A 16,670-nucleotide genomic window follows, 5' to 3' on the forward strand; every position below is an offset into this window, starting at 1 on the left:
TGACAACACTGTGCTTAAAACAAACTAGTTACTAGCAATGTCTTTTTCTTACTTGGTACCAATTAAAAGCCATAGACATAGAATATCATTCCAATATTATGGAAAAGTTAAATGGAGTCATGATTAGTTTTAAGAATTTCACTTTTCAAGATAAGGGGACATCTGATTTGTATAGGAATTTAAAAAAAATATTTCTTCATTTCTAATTGATTATTGACATCAGGGGGAAATGAGTTAAGGCTGTAAAACGGTGGTTCTTCCACTGTCGTGTCATAAACACTTAGATGCCTCCCTCCCCAGGGGCTGTAATTCAGTTCTGGGAGAAGACAGATACCTGCCTTCTTAACAACTACCCCCAAGTGATTATGGTGCATATCATACTTCGAAACACAATGCCCTGAATGTAAAAAAAAAAATCAGGAGACTTAATATCTAAAAGTCAATAGCTAAAGACTTAACATATAATTAGGAGGGATCTCATGGAAAGAAGACTTTATGGTATAAATGTAGGGGTGTGTGTGTGTGTGTGTGTGTGTGTGTGTGTGTGTGTGTCCACGCATGCACATGTGCAGGGAACGCGCACAGGAAGAAGGCTGTTATACTCACAATAGGCAAGTATTTTGGATCAGTAAGAAACAGTTCCAGCATATAAGTACATAAAGACCTTTCAGGCAAGTGAAGAATCTACCAACAAAGATCATTAAATGATTCTTAACTTAGCTATTAGAGGAAAGGGATTCATAAAGGACGTTATTTTTTCAATATTATGGAAATGCAAATTGGATTCTAATTTGAACATGTTTGCTAAATGACATTAACATTTTAGGGGTTAATATCAGATTGTGTTCTGAATCACTAATTAGAATCAGATTTGAGAATTAGCAAGTAAAAGAAAGGTAAAGTGGTAACAGCCTTTTCACTTTTTATTTTCTATAAAAATTGAAGAAAAGAATGAATATTTGTTGTTGCTCAGGTCATGTCATATTGGGGTAAACAGTAATAAAGAAAAAATATCTTTAAAAAATGATCATTATATTCAGATAGAACTGGATAGAATACGCACAGTGGGGAAAAAATAAAGACTTATAGAATTTTAGCAGGGGAACTATCATTTGACCAATACATCTTATTTTTCATATGTAAGAACTAAAGGATTAAAAGATCATAACTTGTCAAAAGTCACGTGAGAAGTAGAGCTGGGCTGAAACTGGGTGTTACTGACTCAGTTCAGTGCTCATTAAACTTCATTAAGCTTTCCCTACTACTACTAATTTCCACAGGGTTATGATGTTGGTTTTGTTTTTAAAGTCTCTGTGTAAGGGAATAGAAATGGGGACAAAAACCGGGAGAAATAATGGTTGTCTAGAATAATGGGAGGGAAGGACTGGAGTTCAGTACCTGGTTTCTGTCATTGTGGGAAACACCTGGTGTAAACGTTTGGCGAAGTTCCAGTAACCTAACCTGTATTTTTTTGTAATCTCCTGGATGTTATTGATGGTGATCCTTTTCTTTTAAAGAGGGTCTGATCTGAGCAATTTTGGAGCAGTGCCCCAACAGAAGAAGCTGCAGGAAGAACTTTCTGATTTATCGGCGATGGAGGACGCTCTGGATGAGTTAATTAAGGATTGTGCTCAGCAGCTGTTCAAGTTAACAGACGACAAAGAAAATGAAAGATATCCTTTAACTCTGTGCCCTTAAAAAAATTCTCCTTCCAAAGCAGATTACTTTATATGGTAGGGGCAGCTTGGGGATAAATTAATATATTTAAGATACAAAATAAGACCTTCAAAAGTGAGTGAATTGCCATAGAAATGGTACTTAAACTGCCATTCTAGTCCACAAAGCATAACACGCAGCTGAATGTCGTACTGCTCCGAAGTTCAATGTCTCTGGGACCAGAGGGGGAGGTTTGTCTTTGGTACTGATCTCCTCCCGGGTCTCCTAGACTGTTTGGCTGCCCTGTTCCCCACACGGAACGGGTGAACACCTTTTGAGGTGTCGCTGATTCTGAGCTGTTCCGTGCTTCAAGTTTACTTAGACTCTACCCCAGTCAAAACTCCCGTTTCCACAATACAGTTATTAGAAGGAAGGTAAATGCTATTACTACACTCAATCAAAAGATGTGTGGAATAAGAAAAAAAAAAAAAGAATTCTGGGGAAACCCAGTAAATCATGTAACTGGTAAAAATTTCAGGCAGCACAATAAAAGAAAATGAGAAAAATTCAGGTAGCGAGATAGAAAATAATTTTGGATGAGGGAAATCCCATGAGTACCTCATAGTCCTGAAAAACTGGTTCTCTAAGTTGCGTCTCCTACTTACCGATTCTTTCCACCTTACATTTTAGGACATTCTCATCAAAACTCTGAATATTTTTTCCCAAAGGTTCTCACAGTAAGATCTCGCAATGCATAGGGAAGGGCGGGGGGAGGTTTGATACCTTCGTGGGTTGTATTTGTTTTAGAGGTCCAGACTTCATTAATATTTTTCTCCAGAAAGTGTCGTCATCACAATAGTATAGTTTAAAGGGATTCTTCAAGTTATAAATATTGTAAAACACTTAATAAAATCTTAAGAATTGTTTATGAAATAATAAGAACTATATATGAAATAATTTTTTCCTGACTGCTTTCCTTAATTGTGAGTTTGTATCCCATAAAAACTAATGATATTCTAAGATTACACTTGGATTCATGTATTATAAGAGATAAGTGATCTCCCCACTCTGCTTAGAGACCCTTGACTGATTTTCACACTAGCATATGTGACGTATCAAGATATTCATAGCATTCAAGCCTTCCATGAACAGATTGTAATTGCAGTTAAGGCTCCGGCAGAAACCAGGTTGGATGTTCCAGCGCCCAGAGAAGTAGGTAGCCTTGCATTTTTAAGGTCTTAAAGGGAGGCAGGCCAGTTGCTTAGGCTGTGCTTTATTGCAGTCCCAGCGCCTTATCACCAGTGGGTGCGTGGTAGCTGCATACCTGATATAGCTTGAGGCACTTTACACATTCTGAGCTGTTTTGCGTAACACGACAAACGCGGTAGCCATGATTATTATCCTTTTAAAGATGAGGAATCTGAAGCACAGAAAGATGAGTTACTTCCTCACCATCCACAGTAAGTGACAGAACCACAGTTCACACCCAGGTAGTTTGGGTTCGCAGTCTGTTCTTAACCGTTGTGCTCTCATGCCTCTTAGAGGATTCCCCGGGGACTGCCTCAGTGTTACGGTTCACTGTCAGCGGGGGCTCTAGGGAATTAACTCACTAACCAAATTCATAAAAGACTGTGAATAAAAGAGAACACTAAATTACACATTTAAAATGAAAAGTAAAATTGCTTTGTAAATGAAAAGACTGTCCGCTGTCAGCTGCTTGTAGGAAAGTTTGTACTGAAAGATACTTGTCATCAGAAGGTTGCGTGGTAAGGGTGGAATCAGAACAAAGGAGTGTGACCATTCTTAGGACAGATCAAGTGCTGACAGCCTGAAAGAACTGTCACTGCTGAAGTCATCACTTCACTGCGATAGGGACTTAACTCCCTCATCGTGAAGAAATCCTCACCACCCACCTTTCCTTTTATCCCCAGAAGGCCACTGTCCATGTGAGACCCCAGTTGCTACTTGACAGTGTGTTACAGACGGACTAAGGAACAGCTCTCGTTGATTCCGGTCACACTCACGTTGTGACTTCTCGCTGACGCTTCCCAGTTGTTTTATTTAGATTTAGATACGTTCCGAGTCTCCTAAGTAACATTTATCTTTAATATGAATCATTTCACATATTCACATTCACACATCATCACTAATCTTTCAATACATCCTTCCTTGGGGGCACGATAGTCCATTGTGCAGTGGCTGACGGGTTTTTGGTTTTTTCCGTGTGCTGTGAACTGCTTCAGGCTGTAATTGTCAAATCTTGCTGAGCCTTCGATCGTGCCCAAGATGTCTCTTAGATCCCGTTCGAAAGCTGAGGAGCGTGGGCCCTCTTGCCAGCCATTCTCAGCAATAAGGAAAGACAGTGGGACCGATAGACACAGAGTCCGACTCCAGGGAGATCTGGGGATCTAGTCCTGGTGGAGATGGACTGGCCTGTGGGTCAAATCCAGCCTGCTCGCTTTTTGTAGAGAATTGTTTTGGGACACAGCCACGTGCCCATTCGTTTAGATTGTGTCTCTGACTGCTTTCACTCTAGAATGGCAGTTGTGTGGTTGTGAGAAGGATGGCATGGCCCACAAAGTCAACAGTATTACCTCGCGCTGCACAGAGACGTGGGCAGCCCCTGGCTGAGTGGACTGCGAGGTCCTCAGCTGCCGCTTCTGGGCAGCTTAGTGGTTTCCCTATTGCTCAGAAGTATCTGTCGAATTGCACGACGTGTACCGTTCAAACAAGACCTGGCCTGCCCGTCTAGGAGCTGAGCAGATGTTCTTCAGCGCACCTGCCTGCTGCCGGGAAGCTGTGGAAGGTGGCCCTTGAGGTTGGGAGCCCCTCTGCTGTGAGATCACAGGGTGGTGTAGAGCAGGGGCACCTGGTACCAAGCCCAGGCCTAACCACAGGAGAGGGGAGAAAATAGCCTTGACTTTTGAACCCACTCGCATCAAAACAACAGAGAATCGTCTATAACCGGGACTGTTCCTTACGAGTTTAGCATAATTTTCAGTAGAAGTACCCAATTTCCTGATATCTTTTGGGTTTTAATGTTTTAAATTACAAGAGGTATATTTTGTCTTGATCTCATCCTCTTTTTCAAGTGGATGGAAGAATGGTCCTTTCATTTAGCTCAGTACCTCTTCAGGGGTCTGAAATCTTAACACAGCCGTATCATTTGAGTCTGCGGGGTGTTTTAGATTTCTTTGTCGTCAAAATACTGATCTTTGAGTCTCAAGTACAGACTCCTTAAAGGGGTCACGTCTTGAGTAGAGAAAGACGGGCTCCTGAGTGCTGAGGGGGCCCCTCCTGGCTCTGAAACCACTGCTGCACAATCAAGTAACTGTGTTACCTGTGTGAACTGGCCAGTGGCTTTCTGTGACCCAAGCTAACTAATAAATACGTGATTTTCCCAAATATGTGATAGAAGGGAAACTACCTGAATGAGAATTTTCAAAAGTGTCCCTTACACTTCTAGTAAGTGAAAAAATATAATTAATGAATTCTCTCATTCATCTAGATGTTTCCTGTGTCTTTGCTAGGACTCTATCACGGTCCATATCAGGAGCACTCAGGGGCCTATCGATGTTTATCTGTGTGAAGTGGAGCAGAGCCACCCAAGCAGTAACGTGTCGGACGGTGTCGGCGCCTCTTCATCTGAAAGCAGACATCCAGAGCAGCCCGCCCCTGAGAAAGGTGAGTGACCAATCTTGTCATTAGGAAACTTTAAGGTTTTAATGATTTTTAAAATAGATAGAGTTTTATAAATGAATATTATGGCCTTATAGGTATTTTTACTCTTCCTAGCTACAAAAAACATGAGTTAAAAAATTACAAGGTAATTCTTAACTGTAGTTTAGACTGTTTCTGTGTAGTTTTGATAGCCGTGAAAACTTAGAATTGTAGTTGGTCCCAGAGTGTGGTCTCTGTAGAGAAGGCTGTTTGCATCCTCTGACCCGGCCTCTCAGGCACATGCTTGAGTTCTCGTTTATTCTTGTGAGACTCAAATAGCCTTATGCCGTTAACGTAAGAATATGCTTCTTGACCGAGGTCCTCCTATTTTTTTTTAAGCACTTGAATTGTATGTTCTATTACCTGTCTGCCTTTCATATCTTCACTTAGGAGGGTTTCTCTTGTGCTTGTTATTTTTCAGAAGAAAACCCTCCACAGCAAAGTGAAGAACTGCTTGAAGTGAGCAATTGATGGCATTTGAGGATTCGTGCATTGAGTCTTTTGGGGACATCCTGTGTGGATGAATTATGCATTAGATGTGATTCTCAGAGCAATAAATCATCCCAGACATTTTCTCAGTAGCAGCAGTAAGGCCAGGAGTACCTTCAAGTAGTTCACTACTTAGATTACTGGATAATTACGGTTTCTTCATTTGGAAACAACTCTTTTTATAATTATTCACTGCTTTTTGTCAGTGAAATAGACATTTTGCCTACTGAAATTACTAAATCACCCAGAGTATCACTGAAGCAGACAGGCAGGCTGGATGGACTGTTCTCAGTGGACCTTGCCCTTTGCTGCGTGGATCATGTGTCATTATCACAAAAGAAATTGCCTTACACGGGTTCATGTCTGCAGTGGATGGGTGTACGCACGCATCTGGACATGATGTCTTTGTATATATTTGTATAATGTTTAGATCACTTATGAAGTACGTCGAAGTGAAACTTTTCACCTTTGTACAGCCAAAATGATGTATATATGGAAAGTAACAGACATATTCTCTAATTTCTGTGGTATCTATAACTTATTAGAATCCTCTGGATGAGGGTTAGAGGAGAGTTTTTCCCAAACTTCTACATGTAGAAGTATCATAAATATGCTATACATTTAAAGTTCATGGATTTAATGAAGGTATTTCAGTATGGTTCCCAGCGCTAAAATTGGACTTTAAGCTCCCTACAGAGTCATTGTGTCTGAACAGACTGGTGGCATGCCCCAAGCTTTAGGGGCGAGTGTACAGATGCCATCAGGTCATGGCTTAATTTCTTGCAAGACATGAATTCAATCATGATGAGAATTGGGAAGTATTTTAACCTTCCTTGCAAGCAGGGTTTATGTATGTTTCTGTATGCAGCCTTGCTCTTCAATCAAAGGGGATCTTTTACTTACGATGAGTTAGTGGTACCTGCCCTCTCTTCAGCTCCAGTCCCACGTTTCCAAGTACCTAGCTATTTCTACCTCATTGGGTAAGTCATTTACCACTCTGTGCCTCAGTTTACTCAGTAGTTTACCATTAGACTGTGAGCTCCTTGAGGGGCTTTGTCTTAATCATTGTTAAACCCAGCGACTGGCACCACGCCTAGCACATAAAAAGTGCTCAGTATATGTTTGAACAAATCAGTGAGTGAGTGAGTGAGTGAGTGAGTGAGTGAATGGTCAAATTAGACTAAAAATCCTTGGCTTATGTAACGTACAAGGGTTTTGTGTCGTTCAAATTCATATTTTAAACTTCTCTTACTTTCAAAGAAAGAATTGAAGCAACGTGAAATTAAGACCATGTGTAAAGAGTTGGCATAGGAATCAACAATCCAAATACTGAAAAATAATGCTGAGCATTGAAGACTGGCACACCTCTGAGCGCCAGCGGCTTTTGCGGCCCTGTCCCTCTGCTGAGCTCCAGCCTCTCCCCTCCTCACAGACCGTGCCGGCTGCCTGTGTCGGCCCGGGACTGCTTGCCGTGCTGCTCCTCCTGGGCGCGTGTGGTGAACCCGAGAGTTCAGCAGAAGGGGTGTGTAGAGATCAGGTGCTCCGTGCAGAGGTCCAGGCTCTGCCTTGTAGACTTGGCAGCTGTCGGTCATATGTGATGCTAAACATGAGAGTGGGTGAGGTCACCTAGTGAGAGGGTACAGCAGAAGAGGGGGAGGCCCGTTAACATTTATTTTAAGGGGAAATACAGAAGAAAAGGCTTTTCCTGAGAAGGAATAATGAGAGGAAGGGAAAATAAACAGCTAAAGAAGGCGGTGCCCCGAAAACCAACAAAGAAAGCAGGGCCACAGGTGATAGCATCGTTTCTAAGCAGCAGTTCCTTACTTGTGAAATGTGACAAATGTTCTACTTTGCAAATTGCTCTGAGAGTAAAATGAGATCATGTAAACGGAAGTCCTTTGTGAACTGTAGACGTGTTGCATAAATGAATCTCCTGTCACTCCAACTGCTGGTGTTGGTTTCTTCTTTCTACAGCTGCTAAGGTACGCATCCCCAGAACTAGCGTCCAGGGTTCTTCCTCCCCCACTCTGCCCTGAACATCACTGCCCATCTCTCTGTGCGTACAGGCGTACCTCATTTTATCGTGCTTCGCAGATGCTGTGATTTTTAAAAATTGAAGGTTTGTGGCCATCCTGTGTCCAGCAAGTCTGTAGGCGCTATTTTCCCAGTAGCGTTTGCTCATTTCATGTCTCTGTGTCACCTTTTGGTAATTCTTGTAATATTTCAAATGTTTTCGTTATTATTATGTTTGTTATAAATATAAAACTTGAACAGATGAGGAGCTGCTTCTTATTGATGAACCAAGAAAGTGGTTTCTTGAGTTGGAATCTAATCCCAGTGAAGATGCTGTGAAGATTGTTGAAATGACAACAGAGGATTGAGAATATGGCAGATGTAGTTGAGAAAGCAGCAGCAGGGTTTGAGAGGCTTGATGCCAATTTTGAAGGACGTTCTGCTGTGGGTAAAATGCTAGCAAACAGCGTTGCAGGCTACAGAAAAATCATCCGTGAAAGGAGGGGGCTACTTCATTGTTGTCTGACTTCAGGAAATTGCCACAGCCTTCGTCTACTAATCTAAAGCCATGTCTCCAGTCAGCTTTATTAATAATGGTAGAGATACTTTATTAATATCTGATGTCCGTCTCTCAGACCTCTGTGTCTACCAGTTAATTCTGAACGTGGAAGGGGAAGAGGGATGTTACTTACTGGGAAAAGAAACCATAACAGACTTTGCACTGGGGCACCCACATTAGCAAGGATTAAATTCAGATGCAAGTAGCAGAAAAACCCCCAAATAACAGCAGCTTAAGAAAGATACAAGTTCATCGGTCACATGCAGGAAGTCTGCAGATAGTCCAGAGTTGGTGTGGCCTCCAAGGGGTCAGGGACCAAGTTTCCTTCCAGGTAGTTCTTCCGTCAGGCTTGGCTTCCATTTCCGAGTTCACTGCAAAGTCCAGGAGAGCTGCTGGAGCCCCAGCCGTTGTGTCTACATACTAGCCAGCAGGCAGGATGAAGAAAGAGAAGAAACGTACACTTCTCCTTGAGGACACTTCCTGCCGTTCACTTCACTTTACATCCACTGGCCACAATTTAGCCACTTAGCTTTAGAAATGTAATCTTGGGTACGGGGACAGCCACGTGCCCAGCTAACACCTGGAGCTCTATTGCTGTTGAAGAAGAGTAGATACAGGGTGTGGTTAGACATTATTAGACCCTATTCTCCCCTCTGGGCAGGAAGATGACCTCTAGTGAGACCACATGACTAGTTCTAGCCAGTTGGCTATGAAAGGAAGTGACATGTGAAAAGACTACATGCAGTTCTGCAGTAGCTCTTCCCGCCCCAGTAACCAAGAAAGCCACAGGTTCTAGGTGATGCAGCTATAAGATCCTGGAGTCTCCATCAGCCTGGATCCCCAAGAGACTGTGTGGAATTGCCCTGCCCATCTGCATGCAGTGTGGAATGTGCCAAATCATCGGGATTTATTTGGAGCTAATTTGTTGCTGCAACATAACCCAGCCTGTGCTAACTAGTATGTTTGGGGACGACTAGCAGTCTCTGCCACAAGTCAGTGAATGAAAGACTCAAAAACAGCCTCACACCAAACCAGTGTCATACCTTCAGCACACTCCCAACTTGTCAGTTGCTTATGATCAATAAAATGGGAGTATTAATACATTTGTTGGCCACTAGCGTCATGGGAGGCTAACACAAATTTGTGTAATGATTGCCATCTAGTGGAGAGTTCAGAGTTTCCAGATTTCTTCACTTCATTTCCAATTAAGCAGATGCTGCTAGAGAATAGCATTGACTTTAAATTTACAGATCCCGTTCTTGTTGATAAAGTGAATTCACACTAGTTCTCACACACAGGTCACAACTGTTAAGATATCAGCATTATATTCTAGCTGTGTCCGTGTCTAGATCATGTTCTTGCCATGATCTAGTCTGCAGAGATCTTGAGTGTCTTCACTCCCCTCAGAACATCGCATTGGCCCATGACTTTGGATCTGTTGAGCAGGAAGTAGTAAATGCCTTAGATGTTTCAGTAAGACGTACGTGTTCCAAAGACGGTATGACAAACACTCTTAATACCAAGTACAGTATCAGGCAGGGTCCAGTAAGAAAGCCATGGTGGGTATCACGTCAGAGGTGAGTTAATACAAGAAGGCTGAAGTAGCAAAAAAGGGCCTTGAGGTAACAGATATTAATAATTCAGGAAGCAGCTACCACCCCTAGGATAAAGTAGCGTTCCCGTAACCCGGGAGCCCAGAGGAGAGGTCCTCACATCTCTGGAGGAGATGCCACACCAGTGCTCTGGTGGGGAAGGAGACACCCACCTAATGGTTAGTACTCAAACCTCTGATTGGGGTGGGACACAGGCATGCACACCACTAAGGGGGTTACAGCCACTAGTGCTGGCACTCCTGAGGGGGCACCATGGCCGGTGCTGGGGCTACCAAAGGGATCTGGAAAGTGGACCCGCGCGGTCCTCTGTTGCTGCTGGGACACTGACAGAGGTAGAAAAAGGAAGAAAGTCACTTCTGTCCTCTTCCTGCATTCTATTCTCCCACCACTGCCTGCTTCTCAGCACCCAGCTGGCCAGCAGGGGAGGATAGGCCACGGGGTTTGCAGGGCCCAGTCCCAGCGTGACAGAACAGAGCATAGAAGGGTGGGATGGACTGAGAGAAAGGAAACACCCAGCACGTCCTTCCTACCCATAACGGCCGCGTGGTGTAGGCAGCCCAACTCTGCCCTTCGCTAAGTATGACTTTAGAGAAATCACCCTGTTTTCCCACCTGTAGGTTAATTGTAAAATTCCATTATACAGTTGACACGAATAACACGGGTTCGACCTGCACAAGTCCAGTTATATGTGGACTTTTTTTTCAGAAACTACTCTAGGATCACACGATCCCAGGTTGGTGGAACCCACAGACGCGGAACCCGCGGGTACAGAGGAACTGCGAATAGGAGGACGGACTGTAAAATTAAATGTGGATTTTCAGCTGCGCCAGGTGGGCGCCCCTAAGTCCCGCATAGTTCAAGGGGGTAACTGTAGTTCTATCATCTGTGATTCTAAATTGATTCCTGGGTCCAAGATGACCCTCAGTCCAAGTGGATGGCTGTGATGTGGGTTGTTTGTTGGAGATTTGCCTTCTGATGGTACGTGTTGTAATACAGTTTGAACTGCATAAATGCAAACCAGCCTCATTGGGAGCTGTCATCTCCCTTCCTCCTTCACCTCCACTCTACTGTAGTGAAGACGAGGATTTGCTGCAGTAATTCAGGGCTCTTATTCTCAAGGTTACCTTACATCCTCTCTGGCCTTCTGCCAGTGCACGAGCTGCGGGAAAAGCAGGTACCTAGTTCTCTATGTATAGCCTGAAACTCTGGTGAGAGGAGGTAAAACCTCAGTCTTTTTAAAACCTGGGAGTGGTATCTACAAAGGTGGCCACTTCAGCTGTTTACACTGCTCTGAAATGTGGGCCCAGGAACGCAGCCCGCAGGTCTGTAAGCTGAGCATGTTCCAACACAGACTCTCTCCACTCATGAATGGAGTGGTTATGCGGTTGGGCTGGAAAGCACTGCCCAGCATTTTTGCAGCATTTCAGTCCTGAAGCATAGGTTGCTGTGTAGGCAGAAAGAAAAGTAAACCACCCTACATCAGATTGGTAACCGAGCTCCTTCGCACATTTCTTCTAGAATTCATTCTAGCTGCCCCAAAGGCAGCTGTTGTAATGGAAAAATAAAGAACATATGTGAAATTGATGGGGGAAAATTATTTTCAGGTTTAACCAGAGTTCTGTGAGGCTTGTTTCTTTTAAGTGTCTTTCGTTTCCCATAGTCAACTTATTTATAAAGAGAGATTCTATTTGAATTCCGAAGTGTAAGTTTTACTAACCTTTGTGTTCTGCTTTATTCCTCCAGAGTCAATCAGCCTCTTTTTGATCACGGTTTCTTTACGCTAAGAAATGTATGGATCTTCTGAAATCTGCCCCGATGGCATTCTTAATTTAAATGGGGTCGCATCATTGTTGGGAGTAGGGGAAAAAAAGAGCAGATAACATCACCCGCGTGTTACGTGGTACCTCATTCAAGACAAATCTAAGAATCACAATGGATGTGAGTTGTTTTCAAACTGTTCATTATTTTTAAACTTTAGTTATAGAGGAATTATATTGCTGTTAAAAGCTGAATATGGGATTTCCCTGGTGGTCCAGCGGTTAAGACTGCACTGCCAATGCAGGGGGCCTGGGTTTGATCCCTAGTCAGGAAACTAAGATCACACATACCACAACTAAGCCCGCACGCCACAACTACTGAGCCCGCATGCTCTAGATCCCTTGCACCACAACCAGAGAGCCCGTACGCCGAAACTAGAGAAGCCCGTGCACTGCAACAAAGAGCCCACATGCCACAACGAAGACCTAGCACAGCCGAAACAAATAAATAAAAAATAAATTTTTGTAAAAAGCTGAATATGACAATAATGGGAAATTATAAGGCATATTAAGAAATTGATGTTCAGTAAGGATTAACTGCAAGCAAAGGTCTATAAAAGAGTGAACATAGCAGAGTCCTTTCTGAGACAAGCTCTGTTATAGGCGTTCTAAAGATAAAAACAAAGGGGACTTTCCTGGCAGTCCAGTGGTTAAGACTCTGAGCTTCCACTGCAGGGTGTGTGGGTTCGATCTCTGGTCGGGGAATTAAGAACCCGCATGCTGCACAGTGCAGCCAAAAAAATTTTTTTAATTAAAAAAAAAAAAAAAAGAAACTCAAAACATGACATGGTCCTTGCCTTTACCCCCAGCAATAGGAGAGACCAGCAAACAAGTAACTACCACCCAGGAAACAGAGGAAGGGATGAGAATTAAATGGCTGAGAATCGAGTGGCTGATGCATTTAAACTGGAACTTGAAGGATAGTTAGAGGTCCCCAGGCAGAGCAAGGGAAGAACATTCCAGATGAAGAAACAATATGTGCAAAGGCAGAGAGAGGTCAAAGGGCAGCAAGGATGACGTTTTAAATGTCCAGCACACACAGATGTTTCCCAAACAATACTTGCCTCACTCCCTTGCAATACACTCTTCCATGGACTCCATTTCACTTTTTAAAGACTTCGTCAGTCACAAGCCACAGTTTGAAAAACATTGTGATAGAGCTTTCAGGGCTCTCCAGTTCCTGTAGGATAAAGGGTTGCCACGCTTTACCAGTCAGTGGTAAGGTCGGATTTGTATTTTAGAAAGACGACTGCACAGTAATCCTAGGGAAAACCACCTAGAGTCAGGAAGATTGGAATGTGTTCCTTCATTCATTCCACAAATGTACATTGTACATTGTGTCAGCGCTGGATATGCAAAGACAAACAGGCAGGGTCCCCACCTTCAAAGAGGGGGACGAAGGGGGCTTGAATCCTGGATCTTCCACTTAATAGCATAAGCCTATAAGTCCTTTACTTAACCTCTCTGAGCTCAGGGTGATTACCCATTAAAGCGGTCAGTCTGAGAGAGGGAAACAGGGTATCCAGCTTAAAATAAGTGTTCAGTAAATATCAGGTTTCTCCCTCTTGTGGTGGAGGGGGCTTGAGGAGAGAAGTGACTACTGGCAAGGAAAAAAATATTTTTTTAAATTTATTTTATTGAAGTATAGTTGATTTACAACATTGTGTTAATTGCTGTACAGCAAAGTGATTCGGTTATACATGTATGTACATTCTTTTTCATATTCTTTTCCATGAGGCTTATCACAGGATATTGAATATAGTTCCCTGGGCTATATAGTAGAATATAGTTCCATTCTATATATAATAATTTGCAACTGCTCATTCCAAACTCCTAATCCATCCCTACCCCTGGCAACCACAAGTCTTGTGAGTCTGTTTCTGTTTCATAGATAAGTTCATCTGTGTCATATTTTAGATTCCATATATGTGATATCATGTGGTATTTGTCTTTCTCTGTCTTACTTAATATGATAATCTCTAGGTCCATCCATGTGGCTGCAAATGGTATTATTTCATTCTTTTTTATGACTGAGTAGTATTACATTGTATATACCTACCACATCTTTATCCATTCATCTGTTGATGGACGTTTAGATTGAAACAAGATTATTTTTATTTTCTGCTTCAGCCATTTTAGAAAATGTATAGGTTATATTGAAGTTATAGACTAGGGTGTTTTGCTTTTAATAACTTTGATTAAATTTCCAAAAGTGGCTTGGAATTGCATTGGAACGCAGATGTCTGTTTAGTTTGGGTTCCTGGTTTGGTCCTAGTATCCGATGGGAACTGGACTGGGGAGATGAAAAGGAGATATATCTACTACGTATCCAAAAAAGCAGTCAAATGCTTAGGGTTGTTATATGAGTTCATGTTTCTAAGTACTTACTTTTGAAGTATTTCTAATGTACAGGGCCGGCACACAGTAAATACTATGTAAGTATTTGATAAATTTAAAAAATCTAACAGAAATGAGGCTGATCCGAATTCTGCTTTGAGGCTGTGACTAAACAGATATTTATACTTTGAATTTTCTTCCATCCATCAGAGGGGCTTCTGACACGGTAGCGGGCACATTGCTGCTTCTAACGGACGCTTTTCTGACCCGTGTGCTAGCAGAGTGATGGATCAGGGAATCCAGAACATTCCAGCCTTCCACGATCAGATCGTTGTTGCAACGAAAGGTCCAGCTGCAGCCACATGAGTTCCAACTCCCAGAGGAATAGATGGGGAGTCACAGATTTTATCTTCCATTAAGAAAGTGAGAAATTATAACACTTGTGCTGTTAATTTCCTAAGGTTGCCACAGTGCTGTTGTCTTCAGGACTAAGTGTCCAAAGGTCCCAGCTGTCCTGACCTGTGTATCAGCTCTGGGAAGCCCAAGAGGTAGAGAGCTTGGAGCCAGTTGTGGTTAACTAATACAGTCGGCTGTGACTGTTCTGTCCCCGAGGGCACGTGTTTGCGTGCTGAGCCTCCCGTGGCTGTCCTTGCAGTCCTGCCGTGGAGAGGCAGCAGCTCCACAGTGTGGAGGCTTCTGATCATGCCCAGGGCTTTCTCAGTCCCGTTTGAAGTGTGTGCACGCGGCCCTCCTGGCCAGCCATTCTCCGCAGCAGGGAAAGCCATGGAGGCAGTGGCACTGTTTCAGATGTCTTGGTCCACAAGGTCTGGGAGGACCTGGCTGGATGCAAAGTCATCAGTGGACTGTCTTCAGAAATCTCCACAGAAAAACGTGCTCCTTTGGGGAAGGAGAACTATTCAGAGTAGACCTAGACCTGTTGTCAAGAAGGTGAGCTGATCGCCGATGTTCTTAGGTCTAAATGGGGAGCCCATGAGTGGAAGGATGAGTAAGGACCTGAGAATGTCATTCTTCATCTCACTGCCAGTGACTCATGAGAGATGGTGGAGTTACGGAGCTGGCAGGATCGTGGGGTCCTGGGTGAAGTCGGGTCTGCCAGCCCGGACGTAAAGCAACAGGGCAGGAGGGCATGGTGGGGTAGGGTTTCATATCCAAGGGCCGCAAGGCTGCTTGGGGCTTATAACACTGTCCTCTTGATAACGATGCAAAGCCAGCCTTTCCACAAAGCTGTTTCCATGCCTGGAATGGAGAATAAGACTGAAAACGTGGGATGGAGTGGTCAAATTTCATGAAGAAAATGATGAAAGGAAACGTCCCATTAAGAAGAGATGGTGCAGGACTTCCCTGGTAGCGCAGTAGGTAAGAATCCGCCTGCCAATGCTGGGGACACAGGTTCAAGCCCTGGTCCGGGAAGATCTCACAGGCTGCGGAGTAACTGAGCCCGTGCACCACAACTACTGAGCCTGTGCTCCTCAATAAGAGAAGCCACCGCAGTGAGAAGCCTGCGCACCGCAAGGAAGAGTAGCCCCAACTTGCCACAACTAGAGAAAGCCCCGCACAGCAACGAAGACCCAACGCAGCCATAAATAAATAAATAAATAAATAAATAAATCTATTAAAAAAGAAGAAGAAGAAGAGATGGTGCAACTTTGGGCTCTGGGTAATTCTCCAGAGGAAAACATCCCTTTCTCAGTAATGTAAGGAGAAGACATACTTCATGTTTTTAAAATAATTATTTACAAGGAAATGAACACCTGACACCAGAACACATGAACACTCATCCTAGTGATCATGTTCACGCCATGTTAAGTTAATAATAACTTACAAATACATGGGAGTTAAAGCAGTATGAATTATACTGACTTGATCTCTCTTTTTTTTTTTTTTGCGGTACACGGGCCTCTCACTGTTCTGGCCTCTCCTGTTGCAGAGCACAGGCTCCGGACGCGCAGGCCCAGCGGCCATGGCTCACGGGCCCAGCCGCTCCGCGGCATGTGGGATCTTCCTGGACCGAGGCATGAACCCGTGTCCCCTGCATCGGCAGACGGACTTTCAACCACTGCACCACCAAGGAAGCCCTGATCTCTTCCTTTTATATCAGGAAAGGAATCTGTTCTTGGTTGGTCTGATGTGTCCATAAATCACATTAAGATGAAAACAGTCGTCATTTTGGTTCTTTGGTCTCCGTAGACCTCTTGTTTCTCACAAAGGTGTGAATTTCAGTGATAGAGACAGAATTTCCCAGTTTATACAGGACAAACAACTGTATGCAGTATGGGCTGACTTTTATCTTGGTTTGAACCTTACTCTTTAAAACTTCACCATCCAGGGGCTTCCCTGGTGGCACAGTGGTTAAGAATCCTCCTGCCAATGCAGGGGACACGGGTTCCAGCCCTGGGCTGGGAAGATCCCACATACTGCAGAGCAACTAAGCCTGTGCGCCACAAC

The 16,670-nt window shown here is 43.5% G+C and overlaps 1 protein-coding gene across 10 annotated transcripts in view; it reads left to right on the forward strand.

The window, feature by feature from the left end:
• E2F6 (E2F transcription factor 6) overlaps nucleotides 1-16,670 on the forward strand; it is a 33,858-nt gene that overhangs the window by 12,058 nt on the left and 5,130 nt on the right. Inside the window, exons 4-11 of one of the 10 annotated variants that reach the window (XM_027113801.1) lie at nucleotides 1,518-1,673; nucleotides 2,754-2,868; nucleotides 5,187-5,340; nucleotides 5,798-5,835; nucleotides 6,734-6,845; nucleotides 10,756-11,028; nucleotides 11,794-11,988; nucleotides 14,415-14,627. In XM_027113801.1, coding sequence (XP_026969602.1) covers nucleotides 1,518-1,673; nucleotides 2,754-2,868; nucleotides 5,187-5,340; nucleotides 5,798-5,835; nucleotides 6,734-6,778 — 508 coding nt within the window. In that variant the 3' untranslated portion in view covers nucleotides 6,779-6,845; nucleotides 10,756-11,028; nucleotides 11,794-11,988; nucleotides 14,415-14,627. Of the gene's footprint in view, nucleotides 1-1,517; nucleotides 1,674-2,753; nucleotides 2,869-4,192; nucleotides 4,475-5,164; nucleotides 5,341-5,797; nucleotides 8,142-10,755; nucleotides 11,029-11,793; nucleotides 11,989-14,414; nucleotides 14,628-16,670 lie in introns of those variants that run through there. The other 9 variants (XM_027113800.1, XM_027113802.1, XM_027113806.1 and 6 more) reach the window with 9 other exon arrangements.

The sequence above is a fragment of the Aethalodelphis obliquidens genome, unplaced genomic scaffold, assembly GCF_003676395.1.
Source record: "Aethalodelphis obliquidens isolate GAN/ISIS:26980383/991018 unplaced genomic scaffold, ASM367639v1 scaffold12, whole genome shotgun sequence".
NCBI classification, from domain to species: Eukaryota; Metazoa; Chordata; class Mammalia; order Artiodactyla; family Delphinidae; genus Aethalodelphis; species Aethalodelphis obliquidens.